Consider the following 22,216-nt stretch of genomic DNA (forward strand, 5'->3'; position numbering starts at 1 on the left):
ATTTTTGTTGGACATTTCTATGTAAGATACAGCCCATACAGGGCACAATTATGCTAACGCAGAAGGTCGAGTAACATGGGAATTCGATCTGAAGTTTATCTATCAGGTAGATAATATATGACCTCCCTTCTGCCTACTGCGATTAAGATTTGAGACAGGCAAAATATAATGCAGATAATGTATTTGTTCTGCTTACAAAAGTATACTTGTCTCATGAAATGATTTTTTAAATCCTTACATTTTGGTTTATATATTTCGTTAAATTTTGTAGCACTTGCACTTTACAAAATGAAATTGTTATTGCATTTTATACCTCCTACAAGATGGCCCCCATACAAAGTGTTATTGTTGGTTTGGGTTGAGAGTCCATCTTTTGTTTTCATGGCTATGATGACGTTTTGGAGGGTTCAAAATGGTTGATTCACTAAATACTAATCGACATTGAGAAAGCCGCGAGACGAAACGCGTCTGTCGAAGGGGATACGGGGGAGAGGACCTATGCACTAAATAAAGCATTTTTAGCTTTACAACGAGCTCCGAGTGTGCTTTTCATTACAGCAAAAATTGGAACTGTTTTTTGCTTTGTGGAGGAAATATTTAGCGAGTCACCGACGCTGAAGTGAGCACCCGGAAGCAAGGAGCGGCGGCGGTGAAGTTCTGTTCGATAAATCAATATGGCCGCCAGCCCGGAGGCTTTGAAGTTTTCAGCAACGCCGTTGGTAATGCGGGCGTGAAGAAGGAGAGCGCCTTTTTTCGTGGAAAGAGTCTACGGACTGGCAGATTAAGGGATTCCGAGGTGGCAGAGACGAACCGCAGGGAAAGTGACACGACTTCCGTGACGGAGCGGCGCCGCCGACCTGGGTGAGTCTTTGCTCCGTGCGCGTTTCCTTTACTGCCTAACAGCCAAATGCTCGAGCCTTTATTCCGAGGAGCATAACAGCGGTGCGCTACAATCCTCTCCCCCTCCCCGTTTTTAAACAACCAGTGCAACAGCTACTGAGGGCGCTATCACAGCACGCCTAATACTTTGATAAATCTTTACAAACATGTCCAGCGTGAAGGAACGCGAGGAAATGGCTACAGGGATGTTCAAGCCCAATTCCGGTGGACGGCCCAAACAGAATACAAACAAACCAACCATAGCGACTTCTACCAGCAATTTATCCACACTTTTCCAAGCATTAGAAAAAGCCCACGAACGGGAACTAAGAAAGTGGTGGGAAGCCACCTCTCTGCAAGGGTATGTGGACTGTGATCGAATTCCCAGGGGACTTAGAATCTACACTGTACCAGCCTACGAGAACCCAGACCCCCAACTTCTTAAAGACTGGGCAATCTACACCGCAGAATCGGCGAAAGGCATGGTTAAAATGCTAATACAGTATGCTTGGAGCGACAGGAAAAAGGCTCTTGTCGAAATAGAAAAACTGGAGGATTTAATTGGGAAGGAGCAAGATATTGTGAATATAACCGACCTTAGAGACGCTATGCTTAAAAGACTGAAGGATTACGAACAAACGATCAGACGAAGAAAACAAAGCAAGTTTGATCGCGATGAACAGGATTACACCACAGGACGCATCTTGACCTTCGCAAGGAAATACGACAATGCCCGAAAGAAACTAAACAAAGCTGGAGCTACAGTCACGGAAGGCCAAGAAACATCAGAGTTAGAAGTGGAAGTATCCGAAGATGAACGAGCCTCTGGAGAAAATGGCCAGAGTGGTCAAAGCGGAGGCAATGTAGAAAATGAGACAGACCCCCCGTTTTTCAGGAGTACAAACTGATCAGGAAAGCCGTCTAAGAACAACAAAACAGACACACACCCTGGTACAACAAAAATCGAAAAATCAAAAAGGAAAACAAGGCGGGGCAAGAAAGGTGGTAGAAGAAGTACCAATGCAGAGAGAAACCAGAAGTCAACGGAAGAAGAACAAAAACTGAATGATAAACCGGCACAAACAGTGGTCAACCTCTCTGATAGAACTTTAACGGAAGATGAACATAAAGTTCTAGAGTTAGGTCCTACTTTCTGTCCTACCACAGGATATGACTTTGCAGGCTTCCGCATAGACCTCTTCAAGTTCATCCGTGAATTGAAATTCCAAAAGATCTTTCTTATTAATCCGCAAGTTGAAACATCTATATCCAATTCCGCCTATGCCAATGAGGAAATACCGGAGATACCATTAACTGTAAATACTTTTCGAACAATGTCAACTCTGCAAGCATTGGAAAGCTTAGGTGCCGGCGAAACTACTGCACCTAATACACAGGAACATCTGGAACTTGCAGGTATCAAACAAGTAAGCTGGAATAGTGAATATAAAAGGAAATCAAGAAAGATCCCACACACATCCTTTGATGCCATAGACGTCTTTAACGAAGCTGTAATCACTGATTTGAAAAATCTTGCCAAAAAATGCCACAAAGGAATTGAACAGTACAATATTCCACGGAAATATTGGGAAGCATTGCAAACATTGAAAAGTGACAAATCTATACAGATAAAACCTTCAGATAAAGGTGGAAATATGGTGATCTTTAATAGACAACATTACCAGAAAGAAGCAATGAGGCAATTGGAAAATATTGACTGTTATACTAAAATCAATCGGGTCATCTATGTGGAAAGTATAACTAGATACCATCAACTGTTGGGACTATGGAAAGAGGAAGGCATGCTTAATAATGATGAATATCTCTTCCTGCTCTGTGAAGAACCCACCTTGCCCACATTCTACCACTTGCCAAAAATTTATAAACATCTGAAGAATCCACCAGGAAGACCCATTGTGGCCTCCAATAACAGCCTTTTGGAGAATACTGCAATATATGTGGACTCATTCCTATCTCCCTTTGTAAAGAACCTGGCATCATATATACAGGACACTCAGGATTTTCTGAGACATATAGAAGGGATTAGATGGGAAAATAATGTATTGCTTATAACTCTAGACATCACAAGTTTATACACCTGTATTTGTCACTCGGATGGTTTGCAAGCAATAAGATGGTTCCTCGGTCAGAAGCATCCTAAATTTACTCAACACAATGAAATGCTGCTTCAGATGGTAACATATTGTCTCCACAATAACATCTTTATATTTGATGGGCAACTGTACCTACAAAATCGAGGTACAGCGATGGGTACGTGCTTCGCCCCCAGCTACGCGAACCTCTTCGTGGGTTGGTGGGAGAAGCACGTAGCCTGGGGGGATTCCAACGATCAATGGCTGGATAGGATTGTGCACTGGTCGCGATATATCGACGATTTGTTTATTATTTGGAGAGGCGACCGCTCCTCTGCTGAGGAGTACATCGCATCACTAAATAATAACAATCTCAATCTCATATTTACCGGAAATATCAGTGATCAAACTGTTGATTATCTAGACCTACAGGTCTATATTGAAAACAATGTTTTATCAACCCGTCTCTTCAGAAAACCTACTGCGGGTAATGCAGTACTACATGCAGGCAGCCATCATCCAACTAGCCTTAATAAAAGCATACCCTATGGGGAACTATTGCGCTTAAAGCGCAATTGTTCCACTGAGAAAAGCTATATAAGTGCCAAAAATGACGCTTTGACACGCTTTGTAGACAGAGGTTATAAGAAAGGACACCTAAAAACTACGGAGTCTAAGGTGCAGCAGATTGAGAGGAAAGCATTACTTTCTTCCAATAATACAAAATCTAGACAATCTAAGACCGAGAAAAATGTGGTACAAATGATTACTACATATAATGATCGATCTGCACAAATTGTTCAAATTTTCAAGAGGAACTGGCACATCCTACAAACAGATAATGTTTTAAAAACCCACATTCCAGAACGCCCGCCCATCACCTATAAAAGGTGTCCTTCAATAGGAGACCATCTCATACACAGCCACTTTACTAAATTTAACACCATGCAGAAAAAATTGGGGATCAATGGCTTTTTCCCTTGCAGAAAATGCAAAGCCTGCAAATTTAGTAAGAAAATGACTAGTTTTGAAGGTGGACCAGGGGGCCGAGGTCAATAAGGACCATTAAGAATTTCTATAATTGTAATTCTGAGTATACTATATATTGTTTAGTCTGTCCGTGCAATAAAAGATATATAGGTAGCACCAAGAACCCCCCAAAAAAACGAATTTTAGAACACATGAGGGCAATCACCAACAAGGACCCAACGTACCCCGTCGCAAGACATTTTGAAATCTACCATCAAAGCAACAGGGATTTGTTGCAATATTATTGCATTGACGGGGTTGAGAAGCATGAAAGGGGTGGTGACAGACTGAAAAAACTCAGAGCGAAGGAATCGCGTTACATTATAGAACTCCAAAGTATGAGTCCGGCTGGACTCAACAATGATGATGAGGAACTCTGGACACACCTAGAATAAATAGTGGCAATATGATGTGTAGAAAAAGCAGCTATATTGTAAGTTCAATGGTACACCATATGTAAAAGAACTGTAAGATAACTGTAAATGTATGCAAAATATGTGAAGACATACTTATTCCATGAACGTCGTACATTCCTTATTCTCCATATAGGAACTGTAAATGATAGGAATACCCTATAACAGCAATTTTTGTTGGACATTTCTATGTAAGATACAGCCCATACAGGGCACAATTATGCTAACGCAGAAGGTCGAGTAACATGGGAATTCGATCTGAAGTTTATCTATCAGGTAGATAATATATAACCTCCCTTCTGCCTACTGCGATTAAGATTTGAGACAGGCAAAATATAATGCAGATAATGTATTTGTTCTGCTTACAAAAGTATACTTGTCTCATTAAATCCTTACATTTTGGTTTATATATTTCGTTAAATTTTGTAGCACTTGCACTTTACAAAATGAAATTGTTATTGCATTTTATACCTCCTACAAGATGGCCCCCATACAAAGTGTTATTGTTGGTTTGGGTTGAGAGTCCATCTTTTGTTTTCATGGCTATGATGACGTTTTGGAGGGTTCAAAATGGTTGATTCACTAAATACTAATCGACATTGAGAAAGCCGCGAGACGAAACGCGTCTGTCGAAGGGGATACAGGGGAGAGGACCTATGCACTAAATAAAGCATTTTTAGCTTTACAACGAGCTCCGAGTGTGCTTTTCATTACAGCAAAAATTGGAACTGTTTTTTGCTTTGTGGAGGAAATATTTAGCGAGTCACCGACGCTGAAGTGAGCACCCGGAAGCAAGGAGCGGCGGCGGTGAAGTTCTGTTCGATAAATCAATATGGCCGCCAGCCCGGAGGCTTTGAAGTTTTCAGCAACGCCGTTGGTAATGCGGGCGTGAAGAAGGAGAGCGCCTTTTTTTCGTGGAAAGAGTCTACGGACTGGCAGATTAAGGGATTCCGAGGTGGCAGAGACGAACCGCAGGGAAAGTGACACGACTTCCGTGAGGGAGCGGCGGCGCCGACCTGGGTGAGTCTTTGCTCCGTGCGCGTTTCCTTTACTGCCTAACAGCCAAATGCTCGAGCCTTTATTCCGAGGAGCATAACAGCGGTGCGCTACGATCCTCTCCCCCTCCCCGTTTTTAAACAACCAGTGCAACAGCTACTGAGGGCGCTATCACAGCACGCCTAATACTTTGATAAATCTTTACAAACATGTCCAGCGTGAAGGAACGCGAGGAAATGGCTACAGGGATGTTCAAGCCCAATTCCGGTGGACGGCCCAAACAGAATACAAACAAACCAACCATAGCGACTTCTACCAGCAATTTATCCACACTTTTCCAAGCATTAGAAAAAGCCCACGAACGGGAACTAAGAAAGTGGTGGGAAGCCACCTCTCTGCAAGGGTATGTGGACTGTGATCGAATTCCCAGGCGACTTAGAATCTACACTGTACCAGCCTACGAGAACCCAAACCCCCAACTTCTTAAAGACTGGGCAATCTACACCGCAGAATCGGCGAAAGGCATGGTTAAAATGCTAATACACTATGCTTGGAGCGACAGGAAAAAGGCTCTTGTCGAAATAGAAAAACTGGAGGATTTAATTGGGAAGGAGCAAGATATTGTGAATATAACCGACCTTAGAGACGCTATGCTTAAAAGACTGAAGGATTACGAACAAACGATCAGACGAAGAAAACAAAGCAAGTTTGATCGCGATGAACAGGATTACACCACAGGACGCATCTTGACCTTCGCAAGGAAATACGACAATGCCCGAAAGAAACTAAACAAAGCTGGAGCTACAGTCACGGAAGGCCAAGAAACATCAGAGTTAGAAGTGGAAGTATCCGAAGATGAACGAGCCTCTGGAGAAAATGGCCAGAGTGGTCAAAGCGGACGCAATGTAGAAAATGAGACAGACCCCCCGTTTTTTCAGGAGTACAAACTGATCAGGAAAGCCGTCTAAGAACAACAAAACAGATACACACCCTGGTACAACAAAAATCGAAAAATCAAAAAGGAAAACAAGGCGGGGCAAGAAAGGTGGTAGAAGAAGTACCAACGCAGAGAGAAACCAGAAGTCAACGGAAGAATAACAAAAACTGAATGATAAACCGGCACAAACAGTGGTCAACCTCTCTGATAGAACTTTAACGGAAGATGAACGTAAAGTTCTAGAGTTAGGTCCTACTTTCTGTCCTACCACAGGATATGATTTTGCAGGCTTCCGCATAGACCTCTTCAAGTTCATCCGTAAATTGAAATTCCAAAAGATCTTTCTTATTAATCCGCAAGTTGAAACATCTATATCCAATTCCGCCTATGCCAATGAGGAAATACCGGAGATACCATTAACTGTAAATACTTTTCGAACAATGTCAACTCTGCAAGCATTGGAAAGCTTAGGTGCCGGCGAAACTACTGCACCTAATACACAGGATCATCTGGAACTTGCAGGTATCAAACAAGTAAGCGGGAATAGTGAATATAAAAGGAAATCAAGAAAGATCCCACACACATCCTTTGATGCTATAGACGTCTTTAACGAAGCTGTAATCACTGATTTGAAAAATCTTGCCAAAAAATGCCACAAAGGAATTGAACAGTACAATATTCCACGGAAATATTGGGAAGCATTGCAAACATTGAAAAGTGACAAATCTATAGAGATAAAACCTTCAGATAAAGGTGGAAATATGGTGATCTTTAATAAACAACATTACCAGAAAGAAGCAATGAGGCAATTGGAAAATATTGACTGTTATACTAAAATCAATCGGGTCATCTATGTGGAAAGTATAACTAGATACCATCAACTGTTGGGACTATGGAAAGAGGAAGGCATGCTTAATAATGATGAATATCTCTTCCTGCTCTGTGAAGAACCCACCTTGCCCACATTCTACCACTTGCCAAAAATTCATAAACATCTGAAGAATCCACCAGGAAGACCCATTGTGGCCTCCAATAACAGCCTTTTGGAGAATACTGCAATATATGTGGACTCATTCCTATCTCCCTTTGTAAAGAACCTGGCATCATATATACAGGACACTCAGGATTTTCTGAGACATATAGAAGGGATTAGATGGGAAAATAATGTATTGCTTATAACTCTAGACATCACAAGTTTATACACCTGAATTTGTCACTCGGATGGTTTGCAAGCAATAAGATGGTTCCTAGGTCAGAAGCATCCTAAATTTACTCAACACAATGAAATGCTGCTTCAGATGGTAACATATTGTCTCCACAATAACATCTTTATATTTGATGGGCAACTGTACCTACAAAATCGAGGTACAGCGATGGGTACGTGCTTCGCCCCCAGCTACGCGAACCTCTTCGTGGGTTGGTGGGCGAAGCACGTAGCCTGGGGGGATTCCAACGATCAATGGCTGGATAGGATTGTGCACTGGTCGCGATATATCGACGATTTGTTTATTATTTGGAGAGGCGACCGCTCCTCTGCTGAGGAGTACATCGCATCACTAAATAATAACAATCTCAATCTCATATTTACCGGAAATATCAGTGATCAAACTGTCGATTATCTAGACCTACAGGTCTATATTGAAAACAATGTTTTATCAACCCGTCTCTTCAGAAAACCTACTGCGGGTAATGCAGTACTACATGCAGGCAGCCATCATCCAACTAGCCTTATTAAAAGCATACCCTATGGGGAACTATTGCGCTTAAAGCGCAATTGTTCAACTGAGAAAAGCTATATAAGTGCCAAAAATGACGCTTTGACACGCTTTGTAGACAGAGGTTATAAGAAAGGACACCTAAAAACTGCAGAGTCTAAGGTGCAGCAGATTGAGAGGAAAGCATTACTTTCTTCCAATAATACAAAATCTAGACAATCTATGACCGAGAAAAATGTGGTACGAATGATTACTACATATAATGATCAATCTGCACAAATTGTTCAAATTTTCAAGAAGAACTGGCACATCCTACAAACAGATAATGTTTTAAAAACCCACATTCCAGAACGCCCGCCCATCACCTATAAAAGGTGTCCTTCAATAGGAGACCATCTCATACACAGCCACTTTACTAAATTTAACACCATGCAGAAAAAAATGGGGATCAATGGCTTTTTCCCTTGCAGAAAATGCAAAGCCTGCAAATTTAGTAAGAAAATGACTAGTTTTGAAGGTGGACCAGGGGGCCCGAGGTCAATAAGGACCATTAAGAATTTCTATAATTGTAATTCTGAGTATACTATATATTGTTTAGTCTGTCCGTGCAATAAAAGATATATAGGTAGCACCAAGAACCCCCCAAAAAAACGAATTTTAGAACACATGAGGGCAATCACCAACAAGGACCCAACGTACCCCGTCGCAAGACATTTTGAAATCTACCATCAAAGCAACAGGGATTTGTTGCAATATTATTGCATTGACGGGGTTGAGAAGCATGAAAGGGGTGGTGACAGACTGAAAAAACTCAGAGCGAAGGAATCGCGTTACATTATAGAACTCCAAAGTATGAGTCCGGCTGGACTCAACAATGATGAGGAACTCTGGACACACCTAGAATAAATAGTGGCAATATGATGTGTAGAAAAAGCAGCTATATTGTAAGTTCAATGGTACACCATATGTAAAAGAACTGTAAGATAACTGTAAATGTATGCAAAATATGTGAAGACATACTTATTCCATGAACGTCGTACATTCCTTATTCTCCATATAGGAACTGTAAATGATAGGAATACCCTATAACAGCAATTTTTGTTGGACATTTCTATGTAAGATACAGCCCATACAGGGCACAATTATGCTAACGCAGAAGGTCGAGTAACATGGGAATTAGATCTGAAGTTTATCTATCAGGTAGATAATATATGACCTCCCTTCTGCCTACTGCGATTAAGATTTGAGACAGGCAAAATATAATGCAGATAATGTATTTGTTCTGCTTACAAAAGTATACTTGTCTCATGAAATGATTTTTTAAATCCTTACATTTTGGTTTATATATTTCGTTAAATTTTGTAGCACTTGCACTTTACAAAATGAAATTGTTATTGCATTTTATACCTCCTACAAGATGGCCCCCATACAAAGTGTTATTGTTGGTTTGGGTTGAGAGTCCATCTTTTGTTTTCATGGCTATGATGACGTTTTGGAGGGTTCAAAATGGTTGATTCACTAAATACTAATCGACATTGAGAAAGCCGCGAGGCGAAACGCGTCTGTCGAAGGGGATACGGGGGAGAGGACCTATGCACTAAATAAAGCATTTTTAGCTTTACAACGAGCTCCGAGTGTGCTTTTCATTACAGCAAAAATTGGAACTGTTTTTTGCTCTGTGGAGGAATATATATATATATATATATATATATATATATATATATATATATATATATATATATATATATATATGTGTTTATTCACATAATTGATTGTGTTTCAGAGGTCCCGCGCATGGGCGGGAATATTCTAGTGCTTAAGACTTTGATGAGGATACCTGTTACATTCTGATATAGCTTTTATTTATTATTTAGTCTTGTAAGACTGTTCCTTTAACTGCATGCGACATGTTATGTTTCTGCTTGCATTCCATGTTCTGAACAGAGTTTTCCTCATGTAGCATTCTGCACTTTTTGTCAGTTTAACCTTGATGCAGCTGTACTAGGAACTTATGCTGTGCTGTTGAATAAACCTTTTAAATTCAAGCTGTTTCCTGGATTATTACAAAATTTGGCCACGAGGACAACCTTACTCCAGCCAATTACAGCACAGGAGCGGAGTTTTGAACCCTTTCTACATTTTCTACGATTTTGGATTATTTTTCCTTATGTTATCTTCTAGCAAATATAAGAAGAAACTTTCTACTTTATCCTACTTGAAGATTGCCTACTTTGGATTTCTTTCTGCGTAATTTGGGACTATTTAATTCAATTTCCAGTGTTTTTAAGACAAGCATCATTCAATTTGCTGTTGCTGTTTCAACGCCGTCTCTTCTCGAGCTTGGCATCTGGAACGCTCTGGGGCTGACGTCATTTTGTGCCGGTTTGACTCTCCCTGCGCTTCATGTTATTTCAAAGCCTTCATGTGATTCTAGAAATCATAATGTTCCCTGCACTTTGTTGAAGCTGTCAAGCCCTCGTTTACTTGTGAGGAATCGCTCATTTTCTTATTCCTCGGCATTCTTGCAAATGCATGTTACAGTTACGAGGCTCTTCATTTGTGCTGACGACGCTGACGTAAGCGCGTTCAGCCTATCTCTGCCTTCATTTCTTCGCAAGAGCAGTGAAGTCACCGGCAACGTTGCTAAGCAACCACAGGCATCGGAAGGGATTTTCTTCAACAAGAAGCTTTTCTTTTCACCGCGTTTACCGTTTTATGTTTCCAAGCGATTTTGTGATAAGTTTGGAAGCCAATAGGGAAATTTCTGTTGCGTTTTTAACACCTTCTATTGCAAGATTTCAACATTGTGTTTATTTTACCCCTTTTCTTCAAGACTTGAAGTACTTCATGGCAGCCACAACTGATTAAGACATCGAAGCATTTCTTTACAACTCTTACATTTACAAGTACTGTTTTATGTTTACAGTCTGAATTATATATTTTTTTTGTATTTTATTCTTCTATGTGAATTTCTGTAACAGTGCAATTTCTTTACATTTTTTTTAACCTTCTTTCCTCACCATTTTATTATTTAAATGCTATGCTATAAATGCTATATGCGGGTTAGAAAATTGCTCCCCCCGTCACCTTGACTGAGATTCACCCCAGCCGATCTTAACGCTGTCTAGGGTGTTTGGATTAACTTTGTCGGCCATCTTGGAGTGGGGTAGCCTTCGAAGGCACCCGATTGGCCCCTATAAAAACAGAAGGACATGCCTCCGCGCAGCGGACGCGACCAGCGGACGCGATCAGCGGACGCACCGGAGCTGCGCCGGAGTCGTGCCAGAGTCCTGCCCGTCAGCGCCCGTCCGCGATCAGGCTCTCCATTGGATCCATGGCCCGCTAAACAATATAAGTCACTAGCCCCTATTATTAATCCCTCACTAAATAGAATCTGGAATGACTCATTGAAGCTGGGACTTTTTCCAGACACATGGAAACTAGCACGTCTGGTCCCTATTATTAAAAAGGCTAGTGCTGACCCGAGTGAGCCTGCTAACTACAGGCCAATTTCTCTTCTACCTGCCCCTGCCAAAGTACTTGAAAGACTGGCTCAACAACAACTAGCAGGCTTTCTTGAAACCTTAGGTGCTTTTCACGACTCACGGCATGGTTTTAGGCCAGGATACAGTACTGAGTCGGCCCTAATCGAGATGTCAGACGCTGTAAGATGGAGGCTAGACGAGGGATCCAGAGCGGTGTTGGTGCTGCTGGACTTGTCGGCAGCATTCGACACCGTTTCCCACCCCCTCCTCCTTGAACGCCTCCACTCGAAGGGCATCCGGGGCACGGCCTTGGGATGGATTTCATCTTTTTTGTCCAACCGGTCTCAGGCAGTTTTCACCCCCCCCCCCATTCACTTCTGACAGTCGTCCACTTCGGTGGGGAGTTCCTTAGGGCTCCTCACTGATCCCCCTTTTATTTAATGTCTATTTTTCCCCACTTTTTGATATCATCGCGCAAACTGGTATAAAGGTCACCTCCTACGCCGATGATATTCAGCTTTTGTTTTCATTTAATAACATCTCTCCCTCTACATTTGATCCCTTAAAAAACTGCCTCCGCACAATTGCCCAATGGATGGACAATAACTTCCTGAGGCTGAATGCAGGGAAAACGGAGGTTCTCTTTTTCCACCAGCCTTCTCCTCTTGACCCTAATATCTGGTGGCCCCTTGACTTAAGTGCCCCCCCCTCTCCCAAAAGACTCAGTGAAGAATCTTGGAGTTAAATGGGACTCCAACTTCACTTTCCATCAGCAAGTTCATTCAGTCTCCACTGCTTGTCTAGCAAAGATTAGAATGATAAAAAAGTTCATACACTATCCCCCCTGTAACACCAGGACGATCATAGTACAGGCGTTAATTACTTCGCACCTTGATTACGCCAATGCCCTTTATACTGGTCTGTCTGTAGGGCTTTGTCATCGCCTACAGACGGTCCAGAATGCGGCGGTGCGACTAGTTGCAGGTATTCCCCTTCGTGAGCATATCACTCCCCACCGTCGAGAACTCCACTGGTTACCATTGCATAAAAGGGCTGAATTTAAAGCCCTGGTTTTAGCTCATCGAGCCTTGCAAGGTAAAGGCTCTGCCTATTTGTCCACTTGCCTGATCCCTTACAATAACATCAGGACGTTACGCTCCTCATCTAAAAAGTTCCTTACAGTCCCCAGATTCAGGAAATCCCGCTCAGGGGGGAAAACTTCTCAGTATTGACTGCGGCCCTCTGGAACAAACTTCCTATTGCTATCCGGTTGATTAAGGAGGAACAACCTTTTTGGAGAGCCCTCAAAAATTATCTGTTCTGCTGATCGACCTCTGTCTCACATAAACTCCCCAGGTTGTATGTAGTCACACAGGAGCGCCGGGACACCCCGTTGGGGTAGCTGTGCGCGATACCAAAACACACTAAATAAATAAATTAGCTATTATTACAATGCAGTTTGATCCTCCTGCTAAATTCCTACAGATTAAGGGTGATCCTCCTATGCCTTGGTCTAGGTGGAAGGAGGAATTTTTCAATTATATGAGAGCTATTGATGGGGAACGAATGGGTGCGGAAAGAAAGAAAGAAGAGTATTCTGTTGCATTGTTTAGGTTCTGAAGGACAAGAAATTGTCAGAACTTTACCACAGTTGTCTGTTCCTACGGGTAGTGGGGACACTATGAATGTTTATACTGAAGCTCTCAACAGATTGGAAAAAAGATTTAAAGCCACAGCTAATATTGCTTTAAATCGTTTCAAATTTTATACTAGGGCACAAAAGCAGGAAGAATCTTTTGATGACTTCCTCACTTCTTTAAGGGCTCTAACTTTGCATTGTAATTTCAGATCTATGTCTGATGAAATGATTCGTGACCAGATCATTGTTCATGTTAAGAACAAAAAAACTCAGGATAAATTATGGTGCATGGGTGACCCTAACTTGGAAGAAACAATTGCCATCGCTAAATCCACCGAGTTGTCGGGAAAATGGATGGACATTGTTGTCAAACAAAGTTCTAACCATAATAAAACCACTTCTGAAGAAGAAGTATGTGTTGTAAAGCCCAAAACTGACAACAAAAGGTTTATTCCTGCACAAGTGAGAGATAAGAATCAATATGGTATCAATAATAAGAGGACAGAATTTAGTAATAATTTTGTTTCGTGTTATAGGTGCGGTAGCAAATCACATATCGCATCTTTTCAAGGTTGCCCTGCTATTGACAAAACATGTAACGTTTGTGGTAGAGTAGGACACTTTAGTAATGTCTGTAGAGAGAGACGTTTTAACAGTCAATTGCGAACAGGACAAACACGTCCATCCTCTCAAAATATTACACCCGCAAAAGTCTCATCCATTGGTAGCAGTAGCAGCGATTGTCTAGAACAAAATCTTGACAGAGGTTATGTTGTCTCTATTGTTGAAAATGGTTGTGTTATGCTAACCAGTAAGAAATCACCAAAATGTATCTTTCATGTTTTTACTATTGCCATCGAATTTATGGTAGATTCTGGGTCTCGTTGGACCATAATTACTAGAGAATATTTTAATGAAAAATTACAAAAAGTATGTGATATTGCTAGTTTTCAACAATCTGATATATTAGCAGAAGGTTTCAACGGGAACAAAATTGATGTTGAAGGATATTTCAAGGTTCCGTTAAGCTTCAGGGGCAGATTAGCCCATATCAAACTGTATATTGCAGTTAAAGGTATTAATGTACTGGGTTGGCATGACCAATGGGAACTGGGTATCATGTTAAATCCACGTGCTAAAGACCCCATTTCACTGTGTAGTGAGCAAGATATGTTAAATTCTATGTGTCCCAGTGAGGTAGGGAAAAATGATATTTCCTTTTGGAGCAACAAATTTGATAAAGTTTTCTCTGATCAGTTAGGGAAATTAAAAAAATGTGCACATAAAATAGTGCTGAAGGAAGGAGGACTTCCAGTTAAACAAAGATTAAGAGGGGTTCCTCTCAATGTTAGGGATGAGTTAAAGGAAATGTTGAACGAATTACTTAAAGATAACATTATAGAACCCATTGAGTCATCAGAATGGGTTTCGCCCATAGTTTTGGTACGGAAGCATGATCAAAAATTAAGAGTTTGCATTGATTTGAGGGCACTAAATTCCAATATAATTATAGATTGTCATCCCCTTCCAAATATAAACAAGCTTGTTTCTCTATTTGATGGTGCGCAGATTTTCTCCACATTAGATCTCAGATCTGCGTACCATCAAATTGAGCTCACTGAGGAATCTAAAAAAGACACCTCTTTCATCACTCCCATGGGTCTTTTTCAGTATAAAAGAATGCCTTTTGGGTTAGCATCCGCTGCCTCTGTTTTTCAACGGGTTATGTTCCAAATTTTTAGAGACCTTGATTCATTTGTTAAATGTTTTCAGGACGACATCTTGATCTTTTCCAAAGATGAGTTTGAGCATGCCTCACACTTAAGTGAAGTGTGTAATAGACTGGAAAAGTCTGGTCTTACCCTCCAGGCACACAAATGCAAATTGTTTAATAAATCTGTAGAGTACTTGGGCCATACATTGTCGGGGGAAGGTTTGATTCCTAAAAAATCTAATGTGGAGGCTATTCTCAAAGCTCCTTCTCCGAGCAACAAGGAACAACTACTGTCTTTCTCAGGCATGTGCGAGTATTACAGTAAATTTGTTGTAAATTTCGCTACTAAAATGGAGCCACTAAGGAGGTTACTAAGACAAAGTAATGAGTTTGTTTGGAAAGCTGAACAAAAAACAGCATTCACTGACATTAAGAATGATATTGTAAATTCGCCAACTTAGAAACCTTTTAGAATGGGTAAAAAATGTATTATTACCACTGATGCAAGCCTGTATGGTCTTGGGTGTGTGTTGTCGCAGACAGATGGTGCCATAGAATGGAATGGGGCCTTTTCTTCTAGGACGTTGAGTGAAACGGAGCGCAGGTATGCTGTCATTGAAAGAGAGTTGCTCTCTTGTGTCTGGGCTATTGAACATTATAGAATTTACATATGGGGCAGTAAGTTTGTTTTAAGAACAGATCATAAGCCGCTTGTACATATTTTATCGGTTGGTGGAGGTTGGAACTCCACGGCAAGAATTGCACGCCTAGCATCAAAATTACAGGAATACAACTTCACAGTGGAATATATTCCTGGAAAGAAAAATGTTACTGCTGACTGTCTGTCACATTTGCCTTATGGAAGTACAGTTGACCAAGTTGATTGTCTCAGGCAGGTTGATTTTGTGTTAAGTTTGTCTGATTTTGTTTCTCCTCAGTATCGGGACATCACTGAGCAATGTTGGTCAAAATGTCAAGATGATGATGAAAAATTGGTTTGGTTAAAAAAATATCTCCTTGAGGGTTGGCCCAACAAATCCAATGTCAAAGATGATTTACTTCCGTTTTATAATGTGGCGGATGAGTTATGGTGCGAAAGAGATTTGATTTTCAAATCTGGTAAATGTATTCCACCAGTTGGTATACAAGAACTGATACTTCAGTTAGCTCATAAAACCCATCCTGGGATTTCGGCCATGAAGCGTTTAATAAGATTCAATTTTTGGTGGCCAGGGATGGACAGATTTGTTGACCGCACAGTTAGGGAGTGTAGTGAGTGCTGTGTCAATGACAAAAATGCAATGGCCGGAATTTCCTTGGAATAAAATAGCGTTTGATATTTCGGGCCCTTTCCATATTTTGCCAGAAGCATCACGTTTCGCATTAGTCATGATAGATTATCATTTGTGGCTAAAGTTACTTCTGAGGTGGTTATTTCCTTTTTCAAAGAAGTTTTTGCGAGAGAGGGGTCTACCTCAGTGTTAGTGTCTGACAATGGTGTACAGTTAGTTTTGGCTGAGATGCAATCATTTTTAAAGGGTTGCAATATCAAGCACATTCGGACATCTCTTTATGAACCACATGAGAACGGACAGGTTGAGCGCTTTAACCGAGTAGTAAAGGGTTTTGTTGCTGAAGCTGTTAAGGAGAAAAGTAATTGGTTGAATGTGCTTAGAGAGAAGCTTTGGACTTATAGCATAACTCCTCATACCACCACGGAGGTTAGTCCTTTCAAACTACTTAAAGGAAGAGATCCTGCTTCGAATATATGTCCCTGGTGGTTTAAGGAGAAATGCAAAAATTTAACAAAAGATGAAGTTGACATTGAAAGAATTGCCAACAAGGTTAGTTGCAAGCAAAGCAAGTCAGCTTTGTGGTACAATAAAAGGTGGAAAACCAAAGAGCATAATCTGGCGGTTGGTAATTGGGTCAGAATCTTGAAACCTTTCATGGTCAGCAAAGGCATGAGTAAGTATGGCAGACCTAGGCAGGTTAAAAAGGTTTTCACTAATTCTGTCATTACCCAAGATGGCAAAGTTTGGAATGTGAGTAAAGTTGCCAAATGTCCAACGCAAAATGATGTACAGTTTCAGTCTAATGGTGATTTAGACAGTGTTGAAACAAACGATAATTCTTTCTCTGACTCAGTGGCTTCAAGGGTCAAAGATGATACACGAGTCAGAAGAAGACCCACTTCTTTACAAGATTTTGTATAATACATATATATGTTATTTTCTTAATGAGGGGGATGTGTTACATTCTGATATAGCTTTTATTTATTATTTAGTCTTGTAAGACTGTTCCTTTAACTGCATGCGACATGTTATGTTTCTGCTTGCATTCCATGTTCTGAACAGAGTTTTCCTCATGTAGCATTCTGCACTTTCTGTCAGTTTAACCTTGATGCAGCTGTACTAGGAACTTATGCTGTGCTGTTGAATAAACCTTTTAAATTCAAGCTGTTTCCTGGATTATTACAATACCACTGGAAGAGAACTAGGATTACAGGTAAGTAACTAATCCTTCATAGACTTGAGCGAGTGGAGGGCAAGCAAGCTCTTGAAATAAGATGTTTTCACAATCACTGTTGGAACATCACCTACATTTTGCCACTTCAAACTCGTTTGTATGTTTTTGATAGAACATGCCCATAAAAACTGGATTAAGATGTTTTAAATGGAATGATTAAAAATTATATTGAGCTGGGTGAGTAAACCTTAGTACACAACTCATGCCGAGATGTAAACCTCACTAATGTCCCTATAGGCAGACAATGAAAATTGTAAAATGTACAAATTATTGTGACAAATAATGCAGTACTATAATAAAAATAAGTTTAAAAAAAAGTATATTGAGTTATATTGAAACCTCATCTCTAGATTTTTTTTCTGTATCACTCATGTGCCCTTTCTCCGAATGAAAGATCGGGACCACTTCCAGCTTGGCTCACTCTCTCACTTGCTGAACTCCAAAGCAGTCGGCTACCAGGAGCTTCCAGATTGGCCAGAGGCTGCCCCAGACCCATCAGTACGCAATGTGGAGGTGAGGACTGAGCACGCACTGCAACTGTCATAATAATATTTTAGTCAAATTTGATTCTCATCTATTCAAACATCCTCCCATGTTCCTCCCCCAAATTCAATACTTCTTCTCCTTGACTATTCCCTTTTTGTCACTGTTGTTTAACACTTAAATTGTGAAAAAATAAGTTATCTTTTTATTATTATTATTTAAAGCACACCATCACCAATCCCTAGGTTGAGAAGCACTATATAAAATGCTACATTTATAAATGTGATTATGTAGATAAAAAATAGTAGTTATGTTTGGGTGAGAGAATTCAGAAATAATTGGAATAGTGTAGACAGCAGTGCGATATGGGTTATTGGGACACTCAAATCTTCCTGGACGTGCATGATAATCTTTGGTGGTAACTTACAATGTGCACTGTGGGGAACAGCACCATTTACTCCATAACAACCCATAGCCATACATTTCTATGTTAGTGTCATTGTCATTAGAAATAGGGCGCCTGGTTTTATGGCATTTATTTTTTCAACATTTACGTCTATATTTATCCATATTTATTTTGTGTTATAAGAACAAATGGAGTGATATAATGGTATATTTCCACATTTATTTAACTGATAAACATGCAATCATTCTGTTGCGTTTTAGCAAATTTAGCAGCCAATATAGCAAAACACTACATGCGCAGGCAAGGATTAACATTATATACAAATATATGTTAAAATATGCCTGTATTTAAGGAAACTCCTCCTCCTTTTTAACTCCCCATGCTGTTTATCTGCTCAGCTGTTGGCCTAGAACTCCTGAAGGGCAGCAGCAAAGGTCACTCAGAAGAAGCATGATCTTCTGTATTTTTCCACTTTAAAAAATAAAAACAGACAGGAAATACTATTTTCCCTCTCTATTTATCTGTAAATATCAATAGAAACATAAAACTGGGTGCCCTATTTATAAAACAGATTTTGAAATGACAGCACACAACACCCAGTAAAAAGAATGTATTTGAAGAAAGATACAACTGCTCCTAAGTAACTTGGCAATGAGACTCCATTGCACCACTCTTTGAGCTCAGAAACAAATGTTTAGCTTTGAGAAGGACTAAGACTGCTCACCCCAGGGTCACAGATGTTGTGAAAGCTCATAGCCACGTTTGAAGGCATAAATACTATCAAAGGAAGACATACTGATGAGGCCTTGTATGCATACAGAAACAGGAGTGTGGATGTTAGGTAGGAGAGTTTGACTGTTAAGAAGCAGGAATGAATGTGAGGGGTTGCACACAATATACGGTCATAAATGTATTCTCCCACCAATGTCTGCAGGAGGAGGAAACAGTCGTACCCCAGGCGGGTCGCATCGGGCTGTTGGGAGATTGGAAAGAGGTGTGTCTTGCGTGATTTGCTGTGCAGACCTTTGTCCTGTCACCTATCTACTCTTTCTGGTCAATTTAATTTTCTGTCTAGATTCTCAGAAATCTGCCCCTCTTGTTGCGATTTCCATGACCACTAAAGAGCAATAAAGACATAGGGTAGAGATCAAGGACATCCGGGCCTTGTGTGACCTTGTGGGTTTTCCTCATTTCAGCTTTCTCAGTGTGCTTGTACTTTTTCCATCTACTTCAGGCCATAGTCATGGAATTGGGCATCTTGACCACAGCCTTATTCACAAGGAATGGGGACTGAGTTGGAAAGTGCAGAAAGATGATACCCTTCCAAGCTTGTAATTAGCTTGTGTGTACATTTTATCACTCAACATAAAAAATGGATACTATGTGTCGCTCTGGAATATGTATACCACTTACAAAAGATGTGCTACTTGGGTGAATTGGCACAACAGATAGATTTGGCAGCAAGCGTCTGTTATAGATTATTTATGCCACCCAGCGGATAGGTCTACATTAGTTCTTCAAGTCCCAAAGTTTTACATTGTAGAAGTCAATCAGAGACATTTTATTGTATGTAACAGAAGATCTGCAGGTACATTTCTTCTAATGGAGAAATCATTTTGACAGCATCTCAGCAATATCACTATACATAGCAACGTACAGATCATACATCTTTGCCTCTTATACCTCGTCGTCTGAGCCTTGATCTATGACAGGAGGAGTCCATATATGGCCTCTGTATGCGTTCAATTTATCCCACACCCTTCCCCATTTCTTGGGGCATCCTCTGTGAATATATGTAGCTTATTTGGCCACCATGATCATGTCCATGTCCTTACACCAGTCCGTTAGGGTTGGGGCTTGCGATGCCCCCCATTTCTGAGCAATATTCCACTTAGCTACCATCACCTCCGTTGTGGCCCACTGCCTATCCGCATGGTTAAGTACTGTTGGTTCCCATATGTTTAATAGGCAGCACTTGGGAGCAAGCGGGACTGCGTTCTCGGTAACCTTTGTGATGGTGTCCATTACCACTGTCATCAGAGACATGTCTTTGAATGTCTCACTGCACATCTACCCAGAGGGCACAAGTATGGATGCCACCTTTACATTGATTTTAACTTTAAAATGTGATAGTTACTTTTCTCTTTACGATGTTTCAAAATATGATCCCTAATCAATATTGACAGTGAACAGTCGAGAGAACTTCTGCGTGGAAGAAAACATTTAATAATAATGGCTTCAGTAATGAGGCATGAATACGTTCATCTTCACATTTGAGCAAAAGGTTTGCCATAGCTCCTGGCGATATTATTATACGTAATAAATGCATAACAGATTGCAGGTACTACATTATATCACAAGAAAGCTATAAAGTAAAGTCAGTAGCATAAAGCGTAACCATATAACCATCCGCATTCTACTGTGCCTTGTGTGGATAGTGGATTACGAACGCCGCTTCTGAGAAAAATATATATTTTAAATATTTAAAGGTGCACGGAATACTTTAAAAAAAGTATTATAGTTCTGCTTATCATTTAAAATATTAAAAATTAAGAGAAACTGACATAGTTCTCCAGTGGTCGATAAAAAGCTATTACTTAGAACATATGCAATAGGAGCACATGAGGTTGCCTACTTAAGATGAGTGATGGAACTCCATCTTCACTATTCTTGTTTTCTAGTTTCCCAAACATAAGAGAAACCTCCTCTTTATTCAGCCTACCCCAACTTTAAATTGGATTTTTACACCCCAGAATATTGCCCTGAATAATGAAAAATGGAAACGTCAAAAGCTTGCGAAAGAAAGGAGAGAACAGTCTGCAAGTGTGTCCTTACTTATGATCCAAAGAAGATCCTGATTTCACTGAAGTGAATTTTGATGACATTTACATTAATACATTTGCAAAAATGTATCTCTATTCAATTTCTGTACTACTGGTTCCTGCGCCGGTATTATGATTTTGCCTCCTGCTATCTATTAATAAATGAATTAAATCCTTTACAAGAGGTAGAATACACAGCAGAATACATTCGGTGCAACTTGTTTCATCCCAAAAGACTAACACAACACATTATGTTAGTGGATGTCAATAGATGAGATAGGACTATGTATACCAGAACTCACTTGTTGAGCATTCAGTTCTTGATGCTCAAATACTACAGTATCACATTGATCTGTAGCAGCTAGGTCGGTAACACTGTGCCATTCATGTCAAAGTTACCCAGCAGGGTCCTTCCTGTACTCCTAACATGTACTTAACTTGAATGTTTACGTGCTAAGTAGTAACCAGAAAATAGGATAGTACTACATTGTTGCCTGCCAAGCATCTCCGTTTGGACTGATATTGATGCATGTCTCTGCTCTTGTGTGATCCCTATGTGTGTCATGTAGAAACTACAGGCCTCAAACAAGATTTAGCTAGGACATGGGTAAGTTAAACATTCTGTGAGTTGCAATGCTGTGCCCAAAGATGTCCTTAATTCTCTACGCTACCTGTCAAATGTGCAAGTGTGGCTGATATTGGTTAAGTTCTGCACCATATAAGGGTCCAGGTACACCATCTTAATTTGTTTTACGCCTGTTAAGTAAAGCGAAGAATCACATGGAACAGTTTTAGTGGTATTGATTGATTTATTTTCACATTTCATTTTATTTCTTATTCTGATTTACAGAATGACAAATGTTCCATGTTTTCATTTTGTGATATTACAAACTATAATTTGCATGTGGTGTGCTTAAGCAAATATGGATGCCATCTTTATATAGCACCTACCAACTAAGACACCTTTGCAGAGTTATGGGCCTACAAAATGTGGTTACTCAAGGTACATAGGGTCTTTATCTTTTTGTCTTCTCCTGACGTGGTCTGATAGTGGGCTATCAGTACAAGTGTGTGGA

At 40.3% G+C, this 22,216-nt stretch overlaps 1 protein-coding gene across 1 annotated transcript in view; it reads left to right on the forward strand.

Moving 5' to 3' along the window:
- Positions 1-22,216, forward strand: part of AP3B2 (adaptor related protein complex 3 subunit beta 2) — a 352,683-nt gene that overhangs the window by 211,372 nt on the left and 119,095 nt on the right. Inside the window, exon 17 of the mRNA XM_078684977.1 lies at positions 17,824-17,942. Within this exon, the coding sequence (XP_078541103.1) occupies positions 17,824-17,942 (119 nt within the window). The remainder of the gene's footprint in view (positions 1-17,823; positions 17,943-22,216) is intronic.

The sequence above is a fragment of the Lissotriton helveticus genome, chromosome 3_2, assembly GCF_964261635.1.
Source record: "Lissotriton helveticus chromosome 3_2, aLisHel1.1, whole genome shotgun sequence".
Classification (NCBI taxonomy): Eukaryota; Metazoa; Chordata; class Amphibia; order Caudata; family Salamandridae; genus Lissotriton; species Lissotriton helveticus.